The sequence below is a fragment of the Peromyscus eremicus genome, chromosome 23, assembly GCF_949786415.1.
Source record: "Peromyscus eremicus chromosome 23, PerEre_H2_v1, whole genome shotgun sequence".
Taxonomy (NCBI): Eukaryota; Metazoa; Chordata; class Mammalia; order Rodentia; family Cricetidae; genus Peromyscus; species Peromyscus eremicus.
Window position 1 is genome coordinate 11,928,582 of NC_081438.1, and position 25,235 is coordinate 11,953,816.

The 25,235-nt window shown below is 44.2% G+C and overlaps 1 protein-coding gene across 6 annotated transcripts in view; it reads left to right on the top strand.

Moving 5' to 3' along the window:
* The window catches only part of Atxn2 (ataxin 2), a 98,320-nt gene that overhangs the window by 67,661 nt on the left and 5,424 nt on the right, over positions 1–25,235 (top strand). For 2 of the 6 annotated variants that reach the window (XM_059249660.1, XM_059249664.1), the window contains exons 12-21: positions 1,297–1,494; positions 1,814–1,921; positions 2,225–2,295; positions 5,054–5,358; positions 6,968–7,031; positions 8,039–8,191; positions 8,525–8,591; positions 17,252–17,436; positions 18,305–18,437; positions 21,879–21,932. In XM_059249660.1, coding sequence (XP_059105643.1) covers positions 1,297–1,494; positions 1,814–1,921; positions 2,225–2,295; positions 5,054–5,358; positions 6,968–7,031; positions 8,039–8,191; positions 8,525–8,591; positions 17,252–17,436; positions 18,305–18,437; positions 21,879–21,932 — 1,338 coding nt within the window. The remainder of the gene's footprint in view (positions 1–1,296; positions 1,495–1,813; positions 1,922–2,224; positions 2,296–5,053; positions 5,359–6,967; positions 7,032–8,038; positions 8,192–8,524; positions 8,592–17,251; positions 17,437–18,304; positions 18,438–21,878; positions 21,933–25,235) is intronic. The other 4 variants (XM_059249661.1, XM_059249662.1, XM_059249663.1 and 1 more) reach the window with 4 other exon arrangements.

Below are 25,235 nucleotides of genomic sequence, written 5' to 3' on the forward strand. Positions count from 1 at the left end.
TTGAGATCTGAAAGGAGGTATAGAGTCACATTAACTATGGTGGCGGAAGTGAGAGTTGCCAGTTATGAATATCACACATACATCCTCAGGACACTGGTTGAAGGACTGTCCCATCACTCTGTATTCAATCTGTAAACATGTTTAGGCTTCTTATCACTGTGTGTTTCCATGGCATCTGCTTGTGGAATAAACAGATACTCACCTGGTGATCTTCAAGGACTAGTCTACACAGCAGGAAGTTCATTTTTCTATATGAGTTGCCCGAGAAGATGCTGACTGTCAGCAGCTGTAGTGATCAGGTCCTACTTTGAGCAGATGTAGGATTAGGCCCAGAGTACTCCCTGTTGTGTAGGTCAGTCCATAGTGCTTCCTCCCAGGACTGCAGAGCTAGAGCCTGTGCCTGCTCTGCTCGTCCTCCTTACTGTTCGTCATCAGCCACCAGGCCTTTGCCAGCTTCAAGAAAAGCCCAGGACTGACACATATCTGGGTTTGGTTTGTTTGGTTTTGTTTTTTCCTACACCCCTGTATAGTGTGCAGTTGTAGTAGTTGCCCTGTAAATTCCTTTGTGCTGTGTCCCTTGACCTTCTTAACTGAAGATTAAAATGAAAATAGAAGGTGAGAGGAGAATCTTGAGGTGTTCTACTCCTTTGGCATTAGTTGGATGGTCTGGAACTGAGTTTGAGAGTAGCAACCTCATTAGAAATAAGAAAGACAGTTGCTAGGGATACATTAGCATGAGAATCATGTACAGGGCTGTTCTGTACACTAATTGGACAAGTCAGAGTAATGAACAGTTTCCTTCTGTGATGCTTGTGATTTCACAAAGGAAAGTCACTAAAGTGATGCAAATCGAGGCATTTTCATTAAGCCCTTGAGTCTGAACTCTGCAAATAGGTTTTTAATGGACTATGAAACATTAAGCAGTTATTTTGTAGTCATTCATTCGTTCTGTGTTAGCTGCACCTTTAGGCTAATTGTGTCTCAATCTCCTTCAGCACATAGGCTAGGCAGCAAGCTACCAAAGGGGTTTTAATTACTGTGTTGGTGGAAGGAGACCAGTGTAGTAGGGATCTCTCTCTCATCTTGAAAAGTAACTTACTACTGTGGATGTCCTTGGTGTTTTGTTTTGTTTTCCTTCAGTGTAATTTGGCTTGCCACTGAACTCTGGTTTTGAGCTTTATTCAAAATACTTCAAAGTTAATAGATTTAATTAGGAGGGAAAACCACAGCTGTACTTAGATATTGGTAATTTCTGTCATATTTCTAAGAGTTTAATGAATATCTTCTTGCTTCTAGTTCCAAGATTATCTCCAAAAACTCACAGACCCAGGTCTCCCAGGCAGAACAGTATTGGAAACACTCCCAGTGGGCCTGTGCTTGCTTCTCCCCAAGCTGGCATCATCCCTGCTGAAGCCGTTTCCATGCCTGTTCCCGCTGCGTCTCCCACCCCTGCCAGCCCTGCGTCCAACCGAGCTCTGACCCCGTCTATTGAGGGTACGACCCGAGGTCTTTCTTTTGTAACACTGTGTGACCAAGAGCTGTATTCTGAATATACAGTGGTGTTTCTATGGAAACAAGAGGCCTGTCTGTGGTACTGCTCTTCTGCGTATCTTATTTAACCTCTGGTAGGAGAGGTTCTGACCTGCTCTGTGTCACATGCCTCTTGTATAAACATGCTCACTGAGTTTTGGTGTGATAACTAGCCGGGCAGAAGAACCTTTGTTCCAATGAAAATTAGAAGGGTTCGGTGTTTTCTCATGTTACTTTCCTAACGTCTGTCAGATGATGTTTTCTTTTTTAACTTGTTTTCTAGCTAAAGATTCCAGGCTTCAAGATCAGAGGCAGAACTCTCCTGCAGGGAATAAGGAAAATATTAAAGCAAGTGAAACATCACCTAGCTTTTCAAAAGCTGAAAACAAAGGTTAGAGTTTGTTGAAGAACCGTGTCTATCTAATTTCGTGCTCCATACTGCATGCCCTCTTTCTAAAGTTTGTTTGTGTGCAACGCACATGCTAATAAGCACCAAGCACAACCGATATTTGAAATTGTTAGTCTTCAGGTGATGGGTCTGTTCTCATTTCTTCTATCTCTCTTCCCCTATTTGGGATTAAAGGCGTGTGCCACCACAGCTGGCCTCTGTTCTCATTTCTGATATCCCATGCTAATAGAATTTCCAGTTTAAGGTCGGAAGTAAGTTGGAGTCTAACAGGTTTTGGTTTTACAGGTGTGTCACCGGTTGTTTCTGAACATAGAAAACAGATTGATGATTTAAAGAAGTTTAAGAATGATTTCAGGGTAAGTTCCCTGTCGACTGATTGCTTAGAATTTATAAAAGAAAATAGTGATTTTTTTTTAATATGACCATTTCACAAAAATACATTTTTAAAATACACACACACACACACACACATACACACACACTCTCTCTCTCTCTCTCTCTCTCTCTCTCTCTCTCTCTCTCTCTCTCTCTCTCTCTCTCTCTCTCATTATTAAGTAACCTGCAGAAAGTCAGACTTTTTTTTAGTTTGTTTGGTTTTGTTTTGGTTTTTGGAGGCATGTGAGTGTTTGCCTTATGTATGTGGCCATGGGCTTGCCTAGTGTGCTTGGAGACTAGAAGAGGCGACAGGTTGCCTGGAACTGGAGTTGTGATGGTCATGAGCCATGCTGACTTCAGTCTTAAGTCTGCCCTACTCTCCTAGTGGTCATTACTCTCATGGAGCACAGACCTGAGTCTGCTGCTGTCTGTCTGACACTTCTGTGGTGTTAGCTTTGGAATCTAGGGTGACACAGAGCTCCATCCTCTGTCCTGTGTCCCTCAGAAGGTCTGGGTTTGTCAGTTTCCTTTCTCCCATTTTGTGGGTTGTCTTTTCACTTTCCTCTGTCCCTTGAAGCAGACAGCTTTATTTAATGACATCTAGTCCTTTTTTCCTGATACCATTGCCACTTGGCTTGTGACTTTGCTGTCTGGTCTTGCTGTTTAAATCTACGGTCCTGGATGAACACTCGCTGCTCTCCTGAGACTCCGAGGGGAGGCTCATCTGCACAGCTCACCTTGCTAAGTGAGGGTCACAATGTCTTTCCTTGTGTGCCTCTTCTTTCTCACCTGTGGAAGATGGACTGTGTTACCCCCAACTCTTGTTGAGAGTTGCTTGCAGATATGGAAGTTTGGTACTAGACTCTCCATTCCTTCTAGTGTCTGCCTGTGTTGATTGCAGGTGATACCTTTTTGAAAGGCTGTTCTTGCCAGACGTAGTGCGCACACCTCAATCTCAGCAGAGACAGGCGGATCCAGGACAGTCAGGGCTACACAGAGGAACCCTGTCTTGAAAAGCCACACACAGATACCTATGTAAAGATGGATACATAGTATGTATGCAGCAATGAACAGGAGACCAACATGGATTGTCCTCTGACCTCCACACATCACCCGTGTACCCACATATCACACACACACACACACACACACACACACACACACACACACACACACACGTACGTACACATACGTTATTCTTTATGTATTAGATGACTTCCAGCCACTGCAGTATTAGTTTGTAACTCTCTTTGACCTTCCCTTAGTGATAAATCCTTTCCCTGTCCAGATCATTTTTTTTTTTTTTCCAGCCTTGATTTCGGCTTGGTTTGTTGTTGGTTTTCTGAGAACTTTAGGTGTAGCATTGAGTTACTTATTTGAGATCATATCATTAATTTCTTTTTTTATTGCTTGACTTTTAAAAATTAATTTAAAATTTTCCTTAATAATTTTTTAATGCTTAATCATTAAATTCCAGGTAGCAGTAACATTAAGAGGCAGTCACTGGGAGTTGATCATACTTTTTGTGTGTGTGTGTGTCTAAGAAACTTTAATGTTTCTTAAAAGTCATGTTACTGAATGTAAAATTGAATGAGTAGTATCCATTCCGTGCTTCCTCTGTTCCTGTTTCCCTGGGGCTTCTGTCCTGGCCCCTCCTGTCACTGTGGTGCTTTGAAGCCAGTTCTGTTACTCTGTGTACCGTGGGCATCAGGAGACGGAGGCAGTCCCACGGCCAGTGAATGACAGGCTGGGCTGTCTGTGGTCCTGACTGTTAGTAGATAGATCATCAGCCACCCTGTGACACCGGATTTGGTCTTGACTGCCATTCTTTTTTCTTTGAGAGCAGTCTCCGTTCTGTAGTATATCTGAGTGCTGGTTATTTTATTTATTGACTGATTGTTTGTTTGTTTGTTTGTTTGTTTGTTTTTAGACAGGGTTTCTCTGTGTAGCCCTGGCTGTCCTGGATCTCACTCTGTAGACCAAGTTGGCCTTGAACTCAGATTTGCCTGCCTCTGCCTCCCGAGTGCTGGGATTAAAGATGTACACCACCACTGACCGGAACACTGTTGGGATTTTAAAATTAGTTTATGTTTAGGTTATGGTTAGTCTCCTGAGGCTTACCTTCTCAGAAGCTGCTTTTCCTTTTGGCCTCCCATTTGGCTTTCTGCCTTCACGTGTCTAGGGTATCAGAATTGGTGCATCTTGTCTAGTGTCAGCCATACAGTTGCTGCTTTTGGAAGCTTGTAGTAAAGATATAACCTTTTTTCTCTCGCTCCTCAGACAGAATCTCTTTATATAGCCCAGAATGGCTGGAAACTCCCAGCTGTTCTGCCTCTGCCTCCCAAGGTCTGAAATTGCAGGCATGAGCCACCATATTCAGCTAATAAGTGTGGAGAGTTGGGACATGGTCTCTCTGCATAGTCCTGCTGTTCTGGAACTCACTATATGGACCAAGCTGGCCTAGAATTCACAAACCTTCCTCTGCTTCCTGAGTGCTGGGATAAGCCAGGCTTGGTGGCCTTTACTTCCAGCACTTGGGAGGCATAGGAAGGCAGATCTCAGTGAGGCCAGCCTGGTCTACATAGTGAGTTCCAGAACGACTAGGGCTATGTAGAGAGACCTGGTCTCAAAAAAAAGGCCATATTCTGGAAATATGAACAAAAAGCCATTTTCAAAGTATTTCATTATCTTCAGATACTACTTTGCTTATACTCATGGGAAATTATTTCTTTTATTTAGTTACAGCCAAGTTCTACATCCGAATCTATGGATCAACTTCTAAGCAAAAGTAGAGAGGGAGAAAAGTCACGAGATTTGATCAAAGACAAAATGGAAGCAAATGCTAAGGATGCCTTCATTGACAGCAGCAGCAGCAACTGTCCCAGTGGCAGCAGCAAGACCAACAGTCCTAGCATCTCCCCCTCTGTGCTTAGTAACACAGAGCACAAGAGGGGGCCCGAGGTCACGTCCCAGGGGGTGCAGACTTCCAGTCCAGCCTGCAAACAAGAGAAGGATGACCGAGAAGAGAAAAAAGACGCCGCTGAGTGAGTAATCTGGGGGTTAGCACATCCTCTGTCTAAGTAAAACTTGCTTTAAAGGATTTCCTCCTTCCCACTTGGAGTTGTCTGCACGCTGACAGGGCTTACAAAAAGTAGCTGCTACTAAGAGCTGGTTTAATAAATCCTCGCTGAACCCAGTCATTGAATTCTTAACGTTCTTCCCATTCTGATTTGCACCCAACAAGGGGGGGTAAGAAAAGCCACTTCTGTAGAGACATAGAAGTCCAGTGTTCAAGGTCAAAGGCCTATCCTGGGACTCTAGTTGTGGCCTGACCCTGCTGTCTGCAGGGACTGTTTGCTGCCCCGGGTTAGAAAGGGCGTACACAGTACTGGTGCCCATGCTGCAAGGCATTTTCTGTCAGAAATGTTCAGTTATACAGTATGCACATCTTTATAAATGTCTTCATTCTGTACATCTGGCATATTGAAGCAATTTAATAAATAGACTAGTGGGCTTCTGTGTTCTGGATAGCAAACAACCTAAAGGTAGTTGAACTTTTAGAACAGCAGGTTGTTGAGTGACTGTTTATTCTTTTTTTTTTTTAATGTATTTATATTTTATGTATGAGTTCTCTGCTTGCCAGCAGAGGGCATCAGATCCTATTATAGATAGTTGTGAGCCACCGCGGTTCCTGGAAATTGAATTCAGGACTTGAATTTTTCTTGATATGCAGTTAAAAATAATTATTAAAACAATGGCTTTTCCCAAGTCATGTGATTAGAAAATCCTGATTCTGTTGGTGCTTCTTTTTTTTTTTCTTTTCTTTTCTCTTCTTTTCTTTCTTTTTTTTTTTTTTTATTTTTTTTTTGGGGGGGGTTGAGACAGGGTTTCTCTGTGTAGTCCTGGCTATCTTGAACTGTAGACCAGGCTGGCCTCAAACTCACAGAGATCCACCTGCCTCTGCCTCCCAAGTGCTGGGATTAAAGGCGTGCGCCACCACCGCCCAGCTTGACATTGTTAAAGTTACCACATGTGTTACACATGGTGGCCCAGGTTTTGTTAGCATATCAGTTGGGAAGCTGAGGCAGTCGATCCCAAGATTAAGGCCAAACCTGGGCTGCACTGAAAAGCCCTATCTTTTTAAAAACAACAGTTAGAAATACTGTGAATTCATATAGAAAGCATTGGGGTTTTCTTACAATAGATTTATTTGTGTGTGTGTTTTGCCTGCATGTCCATCTGAACATCACATGCACTCGGTACCTTCGGAGGCCGGAAGAGGTGTCAGATGTTCTGGAACTGGAGTGGATGAATTGAACCTCAGGCCTGTGGAAGGGCAGCCTCTGTCTCACAGCCCCATTAGACTCGTTTTGTTGTTGTTGTTTTAGGGTGTTTTCAGTTGTAATACTCCTTGACTGCCGTGAGGGTGTGGGTTAGTCGGCTTCAGTTTGTTCTTGTACCACTGGCGTCTGTCAGACTGAGCAGCAGATGGGCATCAGTAAGGGAGACAGACGGACAGTGCTGCAGGAGAGTCCTTTATCTTAACTGTGTCAGCCATCCTGGGGAACCTGACCAGTGTGGCAGAGTTGAAGAAAACATGAGTTCCATGCAGGTTTGTTTCACTGGCCATTTCTCTTCTCTTTCCTCATTTAGGCAAGTGAGGAAGTCAACATTGAATCCCAATGCAAAGGAGTTCAACCCGCGCTCTTTTTCTCAGGTAGGTTGTGGCCATTCGCAAGTCAGTTCCTGAGAGAATTCATTGTGATCAGTCATGACTTTTCTCCTGTGCTTCTCTCCTAACTAAACACGGCTGTGGGATACCAAGACAGATTGCTTTTCCTTGTGGGTTGGCAGTGTGGGTTGTGCAGCCATTAGAATGGCGGCGGCGGCGGCTGTGAAGATGAGCTCAGAATGCAAGGGTGCTGCTGAGTGAGGCTGCTGGGCTCAAAGAGACCGGTTGTTCCGCTGCTTTCCTCAGGGAGGTGCGGCAGAGCATGCCTGGAATCCCAGGAGGCTGGGCTGAAGGATCGGGAGTTTGGCTAGTGTGGGCCACACAGTGAGACCCTGTCTAAAAACACAGAAATGAAAAGGCATCAAGAATGGATAGACCTTTTCTGGTTTCTTATAAAATTACTACAGCTTTCTATAATTTTTTCATTGATAAATATTTTAGCTTTCTAACAAATCATTTTGTGTGGGTGTGTGGGTGTGATTTTTAAATCTATATATAGTGGGCCATGTGGCCCACACCTCTAGTGCCAGCATTTGGGAGGAAGAGGCAGGTAGATCTCTGAGTTCAAGGCCCCCTTGATCTAAAGAACAGCCAGGACTACACAGAGAAACCCTCCTCAAAACAATGAAATAGAATTGTATACACACACACTTAGATATAGAGAGAGGTAGGGGATAGTGGTAGTTCTGGGGAATGTACCAAGTCTCTGTTTATACCAGTCCTCTACCACTGAGCAATGTCTGCTGCCTAAGTTTTCCCTTTTCTAACCCCTGGATATTGAATCAGCTTCTTACATGCTAGACTCTGGGTTACTTTTGTTGTTGTTTTGTCTTTTGAATAAAAAGTGCTAGTTAGAAACAAATCAGGCTCCAAAGCTATAGAGAAACCTTGTCTCAAAAAAATCAGTAGAATGATGGAGAAATTGCTCTAAAGATTGCATTCACAGTTACTTCTCACTGTGAAATGGTTGAATTTGATTTCTGATTTTGTAGCCAAAGCCTTCTACCACGCCAACGTCACCTCGGCCGCAGGCCCAGCCGAGCCCATCAATGGTCGGGCACCAGCAGCCAGCTCCAGTGTATACCCAGCCTGTTTGTTTCGCACCAAATATGATGTATCCAGTCCCAGTGAGCCCAGGCGTGCAAGTAAGTCCCCCGGGTTGAAATTGGCTGGGCCACCATCGTTTGTGTTCAGCATGAGTCTCCTAGATTTGCACTAAGTGGACACCTGATGGCAGAGCGGGCAGAGGGTAGGGATTTAGTGTATTATTAGCACGTGGATCAGAGTCCTAGGAGTAGTTTACAGAAAAATGACTTGCATTTACCATAGGCCAGAATTGTTCCTTTTGGTTGTATTATTTTAATTTTGGATAACTCATAAGGAGTCAGGAAAACCCAGGCCAGATGACATCAGAAGACATTGATAGAACATGAATTGTTATCATATGAATCTAATGATACGTTTTCAATCCTTTTAAGCCTTTATACCCAATACCTATGACGCCCATGCCGGTGAACCAAGCCAAGACATATAGAGCAGGTAAAGGTGAGAATAACCCTGCCTGTGTTTGCTTGTGGTCTGCATGCTGCATGAATTAAGCACCAGTGTGCAAAGAATAGTTGGTTTCTGTTGTTTGTTTGTTTTTTTGTGGGTTTTTTTTTTGTTGTTGTTGGTTTTTCAAGACAAGAGTTTCTCCGTGTAATAGCCCTATTCGTCCTGTAGACCAGGCTGTCCTCGAACTCACAGAGATCTGCCTGTCTCTGCCTCCCGAGTGCTGAGATTAAAGGCGCGCACTGCCACTGCCCAGCGAATAGTTGGCTTCTATGAGTTTCTGCCCGATGTATTTTGAGGCCTGGAGGTTTTCTGCCTGAAACTCATAGGGTGTGTGTTCACTTTTGATGGCCAGTGTGAGCATTCAGGTGACTCTTGATGAGTGGGAATTGGATAGTAATCATGTAAAAATTCTTGTGTGTGTGCATGGAGGTTAAGAGAACCCTGTAGGAGTTCCACCTTGTGGATTTTGGGTATCAAACTTGGGTCATCAGGCTGGACCATAGTACCTTTACCCAATCTTGCCAACCACCTCCCCCCCCCCCCAAAAAAAAAAATGTCTCTTTGTCCCTTCTGCCCCTCTTCCCTTGAAAGGAGAGTCAGTCAGTCTGTCTGTCTGTCTGTCTGTCTGTCTCTCTCTCTCTCTCTCTCTCTCACTATGTAGCTTTGGCTAGCCTGGAACTTGCTATGTAGACCAGGCTTTCCTGGAACACATATAAATCCACCTGTCTCCCTAGTGCTAGGATTAAAGTTAAGCACCACCACATCTGGCCTTCTTTTTAAAGATGTATTTTGAGGCCTGGTGAGTTGGATCATTGGTTAAGAGTGCTTGTTGCTCTTTCAGGGAACCCAGGTTTGATATTCAGCAGTAACATGTTGCCTCGCAAACTGTAACTTCAGTCTCAAGGGATCTAATGCCCTCTTCTGGCCTCCGTGCATACTGGGTATACACAGAGTATGCAGACATACATGCAGGCAAAACACACACACACACACACACACACACACACACACACACACACACACAGAGGAATATTTTGCCTGTATGTTTGTACTTGTACTGTATGGGTGCATGGAAGCCAGGAGAGGGCAATGGAACCCTAGACTGTTACCACAGACAGTTCTAAGCTGCCATGTGCATGCTGGAAACTGAACCCTGATCCTCTGTAAGAGCATCAGATGCTCTGAACTGATAAGCCTGTTTGGTATTTTCTTTCAAAAGAAATAAATTTTGACAATTTCAACCTGAAGTCTAAATTGAAATTTTAGAAGAGATTACTTTGTTTGTGGTTTATTACTGTTCATGGATTATTTTGTTTGTGGTTTATTACTATTTGTGGTATTGTGATGCACATGTGGCACTCACAGGGCTGAGGCAGGAGTATCTCTCAGAACAGCCTGGGAAGCCAGGTTAAGGTCATCTCTAAAGAGTAGAGGACAGAGATGAACAGGAGTTGTCATGGAGTCGGAAGTCATTTAGGGACGTTGTGTTCCTTTGGGTAACAACAAGATTTTGTCATTCTTTGCTGACGATTAAAAGTAAATGCCACCATCATAGCACCCCATCACTTAGTTGTTACACATGCTAAAGCTTGTGCAGCTTCCTAGCTTAAACAGCTAGGGCACCACCTTGTTTCCCTTAATTTATGTGTTTGTTTATTTTTAATCTTGTAAATAGTTCCCTGTAACCATATGTAATCCAGCTGGTGCTGGTTGAGTCAAGCATGTCCTTCTACAAAGCTGCCTTGTTTGGGAAGTAGATGACAGTATCACCAGGTTCCTGCATGTTCTTATCTCTCAGTAGGTCCCTGCCCTCCCTTTCTTGCTGCTTTTATTTGAGGGGTATGCAGAAACTGTTCTGTAGTGTACCCACATAGGTTGCCTGTTCTCTGGTCACTGGTGACTGGCAGAATCAGTGCTTTCCTTAGGGAGGAACTGGATATTCCACGTCAGTGTCTGGCCCCACACAAGGATACTGACACCCAGCTCCCCTCCACCTCCATCCCCTCCCACTGTAAGCATTCCACTGTTGTAACTGGCTGTGGATTGATTGGTCCTTCCCATCACTTAGTCTAATCTTAGCTCTCCAGGTTCAGTGTGTATCTGAAGCATGTGAGGAGAGAGGTGTTTAGCAGAGTTGCAACTGCTCTGAACCTGTGTGCAGTTTCTGTGCAGGAGTTTGCAGCATGGCCCCCAATTCTAGTGCAAAGTAAGAGTCAGTCAGTTCCCAGGATCCGCCGGTGCTGTGTGAAATGGAAGCTTCTGAATGCATAGGAATTCTTGTCCGTTGTTAGGTAGAGTCATCCTCTGTGAAACTACCTCCAGGCAGGGCACCATCTTTGACTGAGGGGCCCTCCAGGCAGGGCACCTCCACTCTAGGTTTAAAACACCCAGTTGTCTCCCAGCAGCTTGAAGTCACAGTAGCTCTGGCTGATCCTTGACTGCCTTTCTGCAGGAAACCCTGAGTTCTTTTTGTTTGTTTGTTTGTTTGTTTTTGTTTTGTTTTGTTCTTAGGACTGGATCTCACTGTGTAGCCCTGACCATCCTGGAACTCACTCTGTAGATCAGACTGGCTTTAAACTCACAGAAATCCACCTGCCTCTGCCTCCCGGGTACTGAGATTAAAGGTGTATGCTACCACCACTTAGCACCCCAGTTCCTTTTACTAAGAACTGTGTTTTGGAACCTAGTCATCTGTTATGTTCACTAGTAAGTCACTGCCTGAAGTTCTTTTCAGTGAACAAAACTAGGAACTACCACAAAAAACTAGATTTAAGGATTGATATTGCAGACAGGCGGTGGTGGCGCACGCCTTTAATCCCAGCACTCGGGAGGCAGAGGCAGGTGGATCTTTGAGTTCGAGGCCAGCCTGGTGCACAAAGCAAGTTCCTGGAGAGCCAGGGCTACACAGAGAAGCTCTGTCTTGAAGAAAAAAAAAAAAAAAGAATTAATATTGATGTTTCTAATTAAGAATGACATTGTAAGGGCTGGAGAGATGACTCTGTGGTTAAGAGCATTGGCTATTCTTCCAAAGGACCTGGGTTCAATTCCCAGCACCTACATGGCAGCTCACAACTGTCTGTAGCTCCATTTCCAGGGGATCTGGCATCCTCATACAGACATACATGCAGGCAAAACACCAGTGCACGTAAAAATAAGTAAATTTGAAAAAAAGAATAACATTGTAAATTTAAAATTTGTTTTGTTTTGAGACGGTGTTTCTGTGTAACTTTGGAGCCTGTCCTAAAACTCGCTCTGTAGACCGGTCTGGCCTCAAATTCACAGAGATCCACCTGCTTCTGCCTCCCAACAAGTATTGGGATTAAAGGCATGTGCCACCACCGCTGGGCAATTTTTTTTTTTAATTGTAATCTTTATTTTTATTTTATGTGTATGAGTGTTTTGTCTACGTGTATGTCTCTACTATGTTTATGTACTACCTACATAGGCCAGAAGACATCCGATCCCATTGTGTCATGAGGGTGCTGGGGGTCTAACCCAGTTCCTCTAGAAGGGTAACCAGTGATTTTCAGAACCAGCTCTCCAGCCACTACTGTAAAATGTTTACTAAGACATACGTACGTACGTACGTGCATGTGTGTGTGCATAAAGGTCAAAAACAGTACTCAGCAGACACCTGGTTTGGCAGAGCGTCTTTGTTTGTCTACTGTGCTAGATGAGATCCCAGATACCTCTGCCTCACATAACACTAAGCCCTGCACAGTTGGCACAGAAGTCCTTTACCCTCTCATTACCCCCCTTAGTTTCTTAATTGAGACTTGGGGTGCTAAAAGATATTAAATGTTGATCTGCTGTAACACTAAGTGATCACAATGCTTGCCTGCCTAGATCCACAGGGTTTTATTTCACAGGTTTTTTTGGACCACTGGCACTAGTTCTTGGCCTTAGGTTGTTTGCAAAGGACACACACACACACACACACACACACACACACACAAACACACACACACACACACACACACACACACACACACACGGATTTATTAGAGTGGCTTACAGACTGTGGTTCAGGTAGTCCAACAAGGCTTCTCCCCTGAGAGAAAGATAGGTGTTTAACCCCGAGACCAGATGGCTCTGCAGTCCCAGAGGACTCCTGGAGCAGCTGGTCTCCGTCTGTAGGATCCAGAGTAGATTCTGACACCCACGAGGGAACGCCTCAGCAAGAGGACGGATGAGACTTGCCATGGAGAGTGACGGCACGCAGGCAGAAAGCAAGAGCCTCCGTCTTCACGTCCTATATGTGGATGGCCATATACAGAGAGACCGGAACAGACTGGACCTGGTGTGGCCTTTTGAAACCTCAAAGTCCACCAACAGGGAGATTCTTTCTCCAGCCAGGACTTACTCCCAGTCCTTCCCAGACAGTACATCAGCTGGGTACCAGGCCTCTAACTACAAGAGCTTATGGGGCCAATCTCATTCAAACCACCACACTGACTAAGGAAGGGCATCCAGCTAAGTGAGAACTTGATTTGTTTGTCATGCAAGCAAAGTGTATGACCACCATGTTTTTGAGACAGTCTCTCACTGAACCTAGAACTCAAGCCTGAAAGATCTTCTGGCTCGGTCTGTAGGATTATAGGTATGAGCCGTACCTATCTTTTCCGTGGTGCTGTGGATCTGGTGTCAGGCTCTAATGTTGCACAACAGGTATTTCATTGACTGAGATAGTTTCATGTAGTCCACATTGGCCTTGAACTTGCATTCCTTCTGTCTCTGATGAAATCAGTGTGTGTGGGCGGGGAGGGGTTGGTTGTTTCGTTTTTGTTTTTTAGTGACCACTTCTTTTTATTTTATTTACCAGTTAGTAATAAGCTGCCCAACATGGGTGTTGCGAACTGAACTTGGGTTTAGAAAGAACAGACCTTTTGACTTCTGAGCCATTTCTTCAGATCTCAAAATTGTGTGTGTGTGTGTGTGTGTGTGTGTGTGTGTGTGTGTGTGTGTATGCATGTATACATGTGTGTATGTGCATGCTCACAGTTGCTTGAAGAGGCCGATAGAGGGTGTCAGATCCCATGGAGCTGCAGTTTTTGGTTTGGTTTGGTTTGGTTTTTTGAGACAGGGTTTCTCTGTGTACCCTTCGCTGTCTTTCAACTCAGTCTGTAGACCACACTGAGAGATCCGTTTGCTTCTGCCTCTCTAGTGCTGCAATTAAAGAATGTGGCACTATTACCGGACAAGTGCTTTTTAATTTCTTTTTCTTTCTTTTTTTTTTTTTTTTTGGTTTTTCGAGACAGGGTTTCTCTGTGTAGCTTTGCGCCTTTCCTGGGACTCACTTGGTAGCCCAAGCTGGCCTCGAACTCACAGAGATCCGCCTGGCTCTGCCTCCCGAGTGCTGGGATTAAAGGCGTGCGCCACCACCGCCCGGCTTTCTTTTTTTTTTTAAGATAGCATCTCACAACAAGCACTCTTAACCACAGACCTTTCCACCCCCCACCCCCCATTTATCTATTTTACTTTTTACACTTGATCTTAGCCAAAAGGCCAAGAAGCGATTCTATTTTACTTTTTAAGAATTCATCGTCATGTATTTGTCTCCCTGTCCATATGTATATACACCAGGTACATGCTTTATACCCTCTGAGGTCTGAAGAGGGTGTTGGGTGTCCTGGGGCTGTGTTATAGGTGGCTGTGAGCTGCCGTGTTGCACTGCTCCTGTGTGGAAGCAGCTCCTGCCCCGCCCACAGCTTCAGTACTGCTTTCTAAGTCCAGTGGGTGCACTTTTTAATTTCTTGCCAGCATCTGAATCTTGCTGTTTGTGTCCTTGGGTAGTGTTTGTTTAAAGGAGTCTTACTTGCTTTCCAGCCCTGGAAACTTCTATTACTACATAATAGTAATTTCCAGAACAAAGTTGGTTTTTTTTCCCCCTGGTGTTGAAGATATATCTGAGAATTGAACGCAGGGCTTCATGTATGGCACAAGGAGGGAGAGAAGGAGGGGAGGGGAGGGGAGAGGAGAGGAGGAGAGAGTCATTGAAGTTGTCCTGGATAGCCTTGCTCTCTGCCTCTGTTCCAGGAAGCCTGGGACTCACACAGTCATCCTTTCGCAGCCTCCCAAATTGCTGCAATCACAGACTATAGGGCTTTTTGTTTTTTGTTTCTTCTTTTTTTCAGTCTGTGCTGTTATGAATGGTGCATGTTCTTTCAGTGAAGATGGGTCATGTCACCTCTCATTGTGATGAGCAGTAAATGTGTTTATGGCATACACCTATAGTTCTGATAACACTTGGGAAACTGAGGCAGAAGGATCAGAAGCTCAAGGTCATCTTGAGCTACATGAGACCCTTTATCCACCCCCCTCATTTTTTTTGGACACCATATGCAAATGAAAAGGAGGTGCCCTTTTAAAGCTGTCTTTAAAGATAAAAAATAGTGTGTTGTATGCTTTGAGCATCATCAACTTAAGGAATTTTATATTTTTCCAGCTAGCATTTTTACTAGACTCTCGGTAAAGTTAGAAATTAACCTAGAGGAGATTGTCTCCCATCATGGAGTTGAAAATCCAAGAATAAACTTGTTCTGTGTAGAAGTAAAGGGTCTCATGCATTCCCTCAGTATCTGCCTTCTAAACTGCTGTTTTGGGAATATCGGCACTTTGTATCTTCTAAGTCATAACTTGGAAAGTCCTGTGAAGGCAGCTGTCTCTGCCTGTGTGTTTACTGTTCCTTACACTGCTGTGCCGCTCCTGAACAAACTGAGGTGCTGGACAAAGGTATTTCTAATTCCTTTCAAATATACAAAGTCAAGTACTGGTTGTAAAATTCCACACACCATACAAGAGAGACCTTTTCTTGCATGGCAGTGGAAACTTCGCATAAAAACTATCTCAATTTCCCCTCGCCATAAATTACATTTACCTTTTGTGCATCCTGTGAGGCTGGTAGATTTATGTTTGAACACTTGCCAGTCAGGGAATAAACATAAAGTAGATCACACACATACCTCTGTTTTGTTCAAGACAGAGTCATTGAGTCTACTCTGGCCTCCAGTTCTTTGTAGCTGTGTGGGGTTTGAACTACTGACCTTGGCTCCTGTACTCAGGTTCTGAGCTTCATGCCTGCAACCATTATGCCAGGCTTAAAGTAGATTTTCTCACCCTTGACACCATTGCCATTTGTGGCTGGCATTCTTTTCTACAGAGGGAGAAACCCCTTGTGGACTGGGGTGCTTATTGGCAACCACTAGACCCACTCCCCTAACTTAACTCAAAGAGTCTGCAGACACTGCCACATGGGCTGTGTTGGGCAAAATTGCTCCTAGTTAAGAGCCACTGACATGTGGAATGGTTAGAGTGTGGTTCATATAAAGTGTGACCCAAGGTGCGTAGACATTCAGTTTTGTAGAAACCACTACAGCCAAGTCAGTAGAACATCCTCTGTAGGGGTCGGGTATGCATGCCTAGCTCTGGTGTTTGTTTGGTTGGTTGATTGTTTCTTTTTTAATGTATTTATCTTCAGGGGTTATGTATCCCAAACCAGCCTCAAAAGTGCATTTATGCTCGTTTTGAATTCATGCTCGTCTTACCTCCACTTCCTTGTGCCACAGTACAGGTGTGCACCAGCTCTGCTGGTTTGTGCGGCACTAGGGCTGGGCTCACTGCTTCCTGCCTGCTAGGAAGCATCCCACTAGTTACTCGGTATTTATTTCTTTCAGCACCTTTTAACATGGGGACTGCCGGTACTCTATTGGGAAATTTCATTATTTTGTTTTCTTGTTTACTTTCTAAATAGATAACGTAAATAGCAGTTGTCATTAAATGTTCAGCCAACCTTTTAAAATATTTAAAATAATAAATACATAGATACAAATAGTTGCTTTAATTCTGTTCACCTAGTGAACAAGCCATGTTATATGTTCTTGGCCGTACCCCTCGTGAGGCATGTAGTTCCTCCCCTCAGTTAGCATGACATCAGAAACAGGTGTGACAGTTACAACCGATAGGCATTTGTAGGAGAAAGGCCCAGGTGATACAGTGGGGGTGTGTGAGCACTACACGGAGATCCTCTTGCCTCTGCCTCCTGGGTGTTGGGTGGAAGGTGTGCCCAGCTCTTAGCTGACATATATCTGGAAAAGGAACCCTTGTAGGAATGCGGAAAGCGCATGGGGGGTGTTAATTAGAAACCTGCTACTTGGTGCCCTTGGTGGTGTGTGATGTTGGGGGAGACAAGGAGGGCTGGCTGTGGTGCAGCTCAGTGGTGGGCTTGTTGAGCATTCCCGGGGTCCTGACAAAATCCCAACAGGATGGGAAGTGAGGAGGGAATTGAGTGGTAGGCGTTGGATTTGTATTGTCATTCTTATTTTTCTTCTGAAACGAACTTTTGTGCCTTTCTTAAAACACTTGATAAAATACGGAGTATCAGACACACTCCCTATGGCCACCTCCTTCCCCCATCCTGATACTATGTCATATGTTAGAGATGAAAGCCAAGTGAAGGGAAGACCACTTGACCAGCTAAACTCTGAAGGGTGAGTCATATTCCTGAGGATGAGAGCAGGATGATAGGCTAGAGTGGCTGAAGGTGGGTGGGAGCCATGTGAGGCAGGATCAGAGTCAGATCGATCACACAAGTGCATGCATTGTGCTGAGGAAGTTTCGTTTCCTATTCATGTGTTTCTTTTTCTTCCCTGCAGTACCAAATATGCCCCAACAGCGGCAAGACCAGCATCATCAAAGCACCATGATGCACCCTGCCTCAGCGGCAGGCCCCCCCATTGTAGCCACCCCACCCGCTTACTCCACTCAGTACGTTGCCTACAGCCCTCAGCAGTTTCCCAGTCAGCCTCTAGTTCAGCATGTGCCACATTATCAGTCTCAGGTAAGGCGGGAGGCCTCCCTCACTGTAACTCTTTAGAAAAACAGCTCATTTTGGCTGGTCATATATTTATGGAGTTTTTGGATTTGTTTTATGGTATCAGACAGTTAAGGAGTTGGAGCCTTTTATGTTTCTCTGCAAGTTAGAATTATAGTAATTGTTTTAGATTTATGTTTTATTTTATGTGTAATATATAATATATATATATATTATATATTATATGAACCACATTCATGTCTGGTACACTGGGAGCTGGGTCAGGAGATGGCTCATACTGCTTTTGCAGAGGATAAGGGTTCAGTGTTCAACATCCATTTCCAGTGGCTCACAACCACCTGTGACTATTTCAGAGGTCTGACACCCTCCTTTGGTGGCCGTGGGCACCTGCACACGTACAGTATACAAACAAGTAGGCACATACACATATACATACAATAAATAAATCATAAATTTACAAAAGAAAGAATTTCAAAAGGAAGCATCCAGTGAAGACTTAGAACTCTGAAGTGTTTCTGGGAACCATGAAGGTAGGAATAGGAACTGACTGGGCTGGAGTGATGGATGGTTCAGTAGTGAAGAGCACTTCCTGCTCTTGAGAGGACCCAGGTTTGGTTCCCAGCACCTACATGGCAGTTCACAGCTTCCTGTAACTCCAGATGCAGGGGATCTGATGCCATATTCTGGCCTCTTCAAGCACCAATAGAGACATTAGTGCATGCGTGTATACACACACACACACACACACACACACACACACACACACACACACACCATGAATCTTTAGAAAAAGAATCTTAACTAAAATCCACATGGTTCATTTTGGTATGATTTTTATGTATTTATTTATTTGTTTGTTTTTGTCTGAACCCAGCATCCTCATGTGTACAGCCCTGTCATACAGGGCAGTGCCAGAATGATGGCTCCACCAGCACATGCACAGCCTGGTTTAGTATCTTCTTCAGCAGCTCAGTTCGGGGCTCATGAGCAGACGCATGCCATGTATGGTAAGAAACATTTCACTGTCTTTTCTGTGTGGATGACTGTGCTTGCTTTAATTAAAGCTCCTGAAGATTCTCTGTTTAGGTATAGCCTGAGATAGGTGGGCTGGGGTGACCCTACATCCTGGCTACTTGTGGGGAGACTAAGGTGAGAGGATCATCTAAGCCCAGGAGTTAAGAGTCGAGCCTGGGCAACATAGAGACCCTCCCTCAAAAACAAGAAGTAAAAGTAACCTGACTCTGACATTGAGAGTCTTAAAACAAAAACAAATGACTATTTCTACTTTGTACCTGTAGTTCCTCTGTCTTGACATGTTTCTCCTTTAAAAAATGATAACATGAGCCAGGTGTGGTGGCGCATGCCTTTAATCCCAGCACTCAGGAAGACAGAGGCAGGCGAATCTCTGGGGGTTCGAGGCCAGTCTGATATTACATAGTAAGACCCTGTTTTGAAAGGAACACAAAGGTAATGACGTAATAAAGAGTCTTTTTGTAGGGGGTCTTTCCATTTACCCTGCTGCCTAAGCCTTGCAGGAAAGGGGTGCCACCATCCTTACTTGCACACTTTATCACTGCCTGGCCACCTTACAGTATGCTTGTGTGCTTGTTCCAGCACACCTTGAATTACTCCCAGCTTCAAATGACACTCTAACAAACTTAACACACAGTGTGTTCATAGTGAGTATCGCTTATTCATAAAATTGAGAAGTAAGTGTACACTGTAGGACTCAGATGATAAATACATGCAGCTGTACAGACATTGTATTTCTAGGTTTGTTTGTTTGTTTGTTTGTTTAAGTTTTATGCCTTAACTGAGCATGTGCAGGACAGTTATATTTATAGATTCTGGTAAACACTTCTTTGATCCTTCTTGATGGTTGTAACATTATGCCGGTTGATTGAGATTAGGATTGGACAGCCTGAGTGTATTTTTAACTATATGCATGCATTCAAGCAGTACATGCCTGCCACTGGGGTTCATTAGGAATTAGGTTATATACCATGGAAAACATCTGCCTTTATAAAATTCTGAAGTCTGCTTGCTCCACATTATTATTTAGGAGTTTTCAATTATTATTATCATTATTATATTATACACTAGATGTTTAGAATTAAGAATAGGGGGCTGGAGAGATGGCTCAGAGGTTAAGAGCACCGACTGCTCTTCCAGAGGTCCTGAGTTCAATTCCCAGCAACCACATGGTGGCTCACAACCATCTGTAATGAGATCTGGCGCCCTCTTCTGTATATATAATAAATAAATAAATCTTTAAAAAATAAAAAAAGTAAAAAAAAAAAAAAAAGAATTAAGAATAGGGTAATTGCTGTGCTTTCAATAAGTCCAACAGTCCAACTGGCCGGGAGGTGGTGGCGCACGCCTTTGATCCCAGCACTCGGACAGCAGAGCCAGGTGGATCTCTGTGAGTTCAAGGCCAGCCTGGTCTACAGAGCGAGATCCAGGACAGGTGCCAAAACTACACAGAAAAACCCTGTCTTGAAAAACCAAAAAAAAAAAAAAAAATCCATCTGTTTTCCTGGCATGGTGAGCATGTAAATCTCAGTCCTGTGGACATCAGGAAAAAGGACGATCAGAAGTTCAAAGACCAGTCTGAGTAGCTAGAAGATTCTGTCTCAAAAGTCCCCGTTACTTGATTTATAAAGTGACAGCCTGGCCTGGTTTCTGTTTTCCTCATGATGTGTGTGTTCCCTGGGACCAGATCAGCCCTTGTATGGAAAGACTCTGGCGATCCTCTTGCTGGCTTTCCTGCAGTTCTCCAGCTTGTTAGAGGCTCGGGTGGCGAGCTGGTGAGATTGTGGACACTGGTGGTTCCTGCAGATTGAGAAGAACCACCTCTTCGCTCCTGTTTCCTGGCATGCCCCCATTGGATCAGAGCAAAGTCTGGAGCTGAAGTGTCCAGTGCTTTTAGGACCAGCCACTGTGGCAGCCAGGGCAGCACTGCAGAAGGGGTTGCCTTGGTCTTGCAGCTCCTTAAAAGCACACCAGGGAATTAATTGTTTGGGTGTTTTTTTGCAGCCACAATCTGTTCATACAAGTTTGTCAGTACCTTCTAGTAATTTTAGGTAGTTTGGCTCTTCCTCTGGTCAGTTATGCCAAAATACTGTCTGAGAACTGTTGTATGGGAATGCTGATTTTAAGTCCATGTCCTTTGAAAAGTATGTATTTGATATAACTCAAGAAATCGAATTACGTTGACTTGTAGCTAACTCCAGATTTGATGGTGTGGTGGTGCTTTGCCCCACTTGTTGGTGCTAATTTGGCATCTCCTTTTTGTTGGTGGTTACTGGTGTAGTCAAGGCAAGGGCCTTCTTGACAAGGAGGCTACAGCATGTGTGACCTTGTACTCTCTTAAGAAAGGACTTGTGTTAGCACCTCATCTTGCTGCCTCTGCCTTCCTAAGAAGTGACTTTCACGTCTGCCCCCTCACATCAGGCTCCTGCTCATCTGAGTTGGGATCCAGCAATGGTTTCATTTCCAGAAACAATAATGAGACGAAGAACTGAATGTGCTCTGCCTCTCTCCACCTCCACTTCTCCAAAGACAGGGGCTCTCTATGTAGCCCTGGCTAGCCTGGAACTTGCTATGTAGTCCAGGCTGGCCTTGAACTGCCAGAGATCCACCTGCCTCTGCCTCCCAAGTGCTGGGATTGGAGGTGTATATAGCCACACTCAGCTAAATATTTTGAACGTGTGGTTTAGTGAAGATAAGTTTTTTAAGTATAATGAACATAAATATTGTGTTTATATGTGTGTGTGTGTGTGTGTGTGTGTGTGTGTGTGTGTGTGTGTGTGTGTATATATATATACACACATACACATTATATATATTTTTGGGGGGGTGGTTTCAGGCCAAGGTTTCTCTGTGTAGCCTTATCTGTCCTGGAACTCACTCTGTAGATCAGGCTGGCCCCACACTTACAGAGATCCGCCTGCCTCTGCCTCCCAAGTGCTGGGATTAAAGGCGTGCACCACCACTGCCCGGCTTGTGTTTATATTTTTATATCATGAAATTTAGGATTCACTAACAGGGGTCTCTAGTTACATTTGTGTTGCTGTGGATAATTGTATATCATGAATTTGCTTAAATAATGCATTACCTCAGTCCACTGCTTATATCAAGGCTGTTTGATGGATGCCATGTTGGTCTTTTTATCAGTGAATGGTTCTATATCAGATAATAATCTTATTCTTTTTATTTAAGCAAGTCAGCGTGTGGACTTGCTCCCTCAGTACAGAAGGAAAGCCTTCCGGTTCAGTCCTGTTCGCTTGTAAATCTCTGCAGCAATGCTTGTTTACAGTGCTGGGCACCCACCCCTGTCCAGGCGAACCGTGCATCAGTACAAAGATCACTGAATGTGTCGGCCTTTCCAGAACATCAGCAATGCACACCTCAAGAGGCTAATGTACCTTTCTATTTCCCAAATTCAGCATGTCCCAAATTACCATACAACAAGGAGACAAGCCCTTCTTTCTACTTTGCCAGTGAGTTGGGTTTTTTATACTAATTTTAATTACACAGTAAACACTAAGCGATACATGTTAACTTGTTGGAGAGTGTTTTCCTTCTGCTAGACAGAATCATTCAAAGTATGCATGTCGGGGCTGGGGATGTAGCTCAGTGGTAGAATACTTGCCCTAGCATGCACTAGACCCTGAATTCATTCCCTAGTTTAAAAAAAAAAAAATTTGTGTTTGCGTAATTCCGAGTTTTGACAGAACTGGCCCATCTTAATAAGGTTGGGGACAAAGAAAGGCTGTGTTGTTTTAGAAAGCAGTTTCTGCATACAAAGCAAGAGTGTAACTGTGTGGGAAATACCTTATTTAGGGAAACTTTCTGAACAACTATTACAGTTTTGTACAAGCCACAAACTTAGTGTAAAGCTTAATCCCTGGTTTTGTAGTGTCCTGGCTGCAGAGAAGTGTCCTCACTGGGTTCCTATAGCAGAGGGTGGAGGATGTACTTGGAGAGGCAGTTCTTCTTTCTTGTTTGTGTTTTCATAGCTTAGAGTACTTGGAGCAGCTATGGTGGGGTGTCAGGAGCTTCCCTCAGCATGAGTAGGCCACCGGAAGCACAGGCCTTGCAGCCAACAGGAGGAGGTCTAGGCTGCCTTCTTCCCTAAGTGGACTTGATAGATGGATTTTCCCTGTTTGGGGGGCAGTGTTTTCAGATAAAGCAGATCATGGAGTTTGGTAGTACAGACCCTTGAGAAATGTATGCTGCTGATGTCATTTTGTATGAAACATGAGTTCTAGAGAACGCTGAGATTTAACTTTTTTCTGCTAGGGAGTAAAGTTTGGGTTATTTTGGAATGACTACTAATCATCAGGTACAGGGTTTTGGAAACATTTTGACCTTAAATTTTCATTAATTGTGCCAAGACTTGGTATTCAAAATAAGTTGCGCCCCCCCCCCCTTTTTTTTTTGTGCCCGGGATAAGTTAACAAATGGAGTCCTTTAAAAAGATGCTCTTGGGAAAGTCTTGTTGACTGTACCATGAGGACAGCTTTCAGGGCGCAGTTTGAGGTCTCACATGCAGTTATCCTCACCATCCTGCTGTCTCTGTTACAGTCCTTGTCCTGGTAAATGGCTGAAGGTCCTTCATCATCTTCCCTACGCACTAACAGCCTGAGCATAGCTCCCTCCTGACTTTCAAGGAGTCAAAAATCCAACAGCTGCTAGTGGGGATTTTAGTCACCACGGCGTTCCACTTCCATTTCCCCTGGGTTTAGTTAGGTGTCTCTTATTCCCTTCCCCCAAAATGTCCTCCTTTGAGTCATATCCCCTTTTTGGAATTAGTGTGTTGAAGCTGGAGGATCGTGTTCTGCTTCTTGTCAGGGTTGTTTTCCAGTGCTGGTGAGCATCCATGGTCAAAGTGACAGATTGTTAGAGGTCAAACATGTGGCCCTATGGACTGAAGTTGCTTCTGTTAACATCTTAACTTAGGAGACTGGTTTTAGGTGTAGTCAGGGTTAAACGTTTTTTGACTGGCATATTTAGAATTGTAAATATGTAGGTCAAGAAACACTTTGCCCTCCTCTCTCGCAGCTCTCGTAAGGCTGCTCAGGCCTTGTAAGTAGTGGGTTAGCTGGTGAATAGCCGTTTCAGAGCTTCTGAGAGGGAGCATTCAGTCTTGTTAACTTCCCAGGTCGTCAGATGAAGCGGTAGAGCAGAACCATTTAACCCTGCCCTCCGCTGAGGCCCTTGTTCCCCGCTCTCCCGAGCTGAGCTGTCATTCTCCATGTTCTCTGTCTTCACCATCTCTGCTCTCGCCTGTCTCCCCTCTCTCCACTCTGTGTCGCTCTTTACTTCGCTGTTAGTGTGGGGTGACTGTCAGGTTCCCGTTGCTCCAGTTTCTCACAAGGGAGTTCCTCTGTGAGGTGCTTGTTTGATTGAAAACATTTCTAGCGATGCTTCTGAAAGTGCTGCTCAGCTTTGCTGCGCTTCTCACAGCTCTGGCTTTTCCTTCTAAGGACTTGTTCCTTGGTGTTTAGGAGGAAGGTGAGCTCTGTTTCAGTTTGGGGTTTTTATAGACAATAAAAAAAAGTATCTATAGGGCCAGCAGGATGGCTCGACAGTAAAACTTCCGCCATGTGTGCAGGCCTGCAACTGGAACTCTGGCTCCGGAACCCACGTAAGGGTAGAGGGAGAAACCCAGCTCTGCTGGCTGACACAGAAAAGCCCTGTCACGTTCCTCCACCCCCGCCTCCTGGCATACACACACCAATAATAATTTTAAGGTTTTCAAATACATAGTTAAAAGTTGGACGTGATGTATGTCTTGCCTATTCAAGAGGCTAAAGTAGGAAGTTTGGTTGAGCCTAAGAGTTTGGGGCTAGCCAGGCAATGTAGCAAGACCTTGTATATAAACATAAAATTTAAAACTGGGTGTGGTGGCAAAATCATAACCCCATCATGTGAGAAGCTAAGGCAAGATGTTCTCTTAGAAGTTCAAGGTCATCCTGAGCGACATGATGTGTGAGGGTTTGAACGACAGAATGAGAGTTGAGGCTCCATTGGGCCTCCTTCCGATGACTACATTTTACAAATGTGGCTAGGGGGGTTAACTCTGTGTAGACTATGTACTCAGTATGCAGGATGTTCTGGCTTCAGTCCTCAGCATAACATGGAAGTGAGTGAGTAGTAAAGCCATTTCACCCTGGCTGAGCATCTAGGGTTTGATAGAGTCAGGAGGATGGTGGGTTCCAGGCCAACTTGAGGGATGACAGAAATAGAAAGGAATAAGAATCTTTAATTATCTTTCCACACGGCAGAATCAAGACTTGTACATTCTGAGACTTGATGGACATAATCATTGTTACTGCGGTGGCTGTGTTTCCATAGTGAAGGCAGTGCAGCCTTTTGCTAGAGTTTCCTTCAGAGTTATTTGTTGTTTTCCCTTTCTGTTCTCGAGCTGTGTCTCTACGCCTTTTCCTTCTCTCTCTTTTTTTTTTATGCTCTGAATACTTAGGAATTAATTACTAATGAAATTTCAGAACTCTTAAGCTTCTGTACCAACTGTCTTTATAAAACCCCATAAGTAGAATTTGAGGATTTCTTTCCCTTGGTTGGATTTAGCATTGCTACAAAGGAAACATTAAACAGCAGAAGGAGTTTTAATGTATGTGGTTTAAAAATGGGACTTTTAGACCAGTCGTCATCATCCAGCAGCCTAGGGTACATTAGGAGATCCTGTCTCCAAGAAGAAAAGTAGCTTTAAGTACTGTGATGGTGACAGGTGGCTTTTAACAATCCAGCAAGTTAGAAGACAGTGACTCCCTGACTTA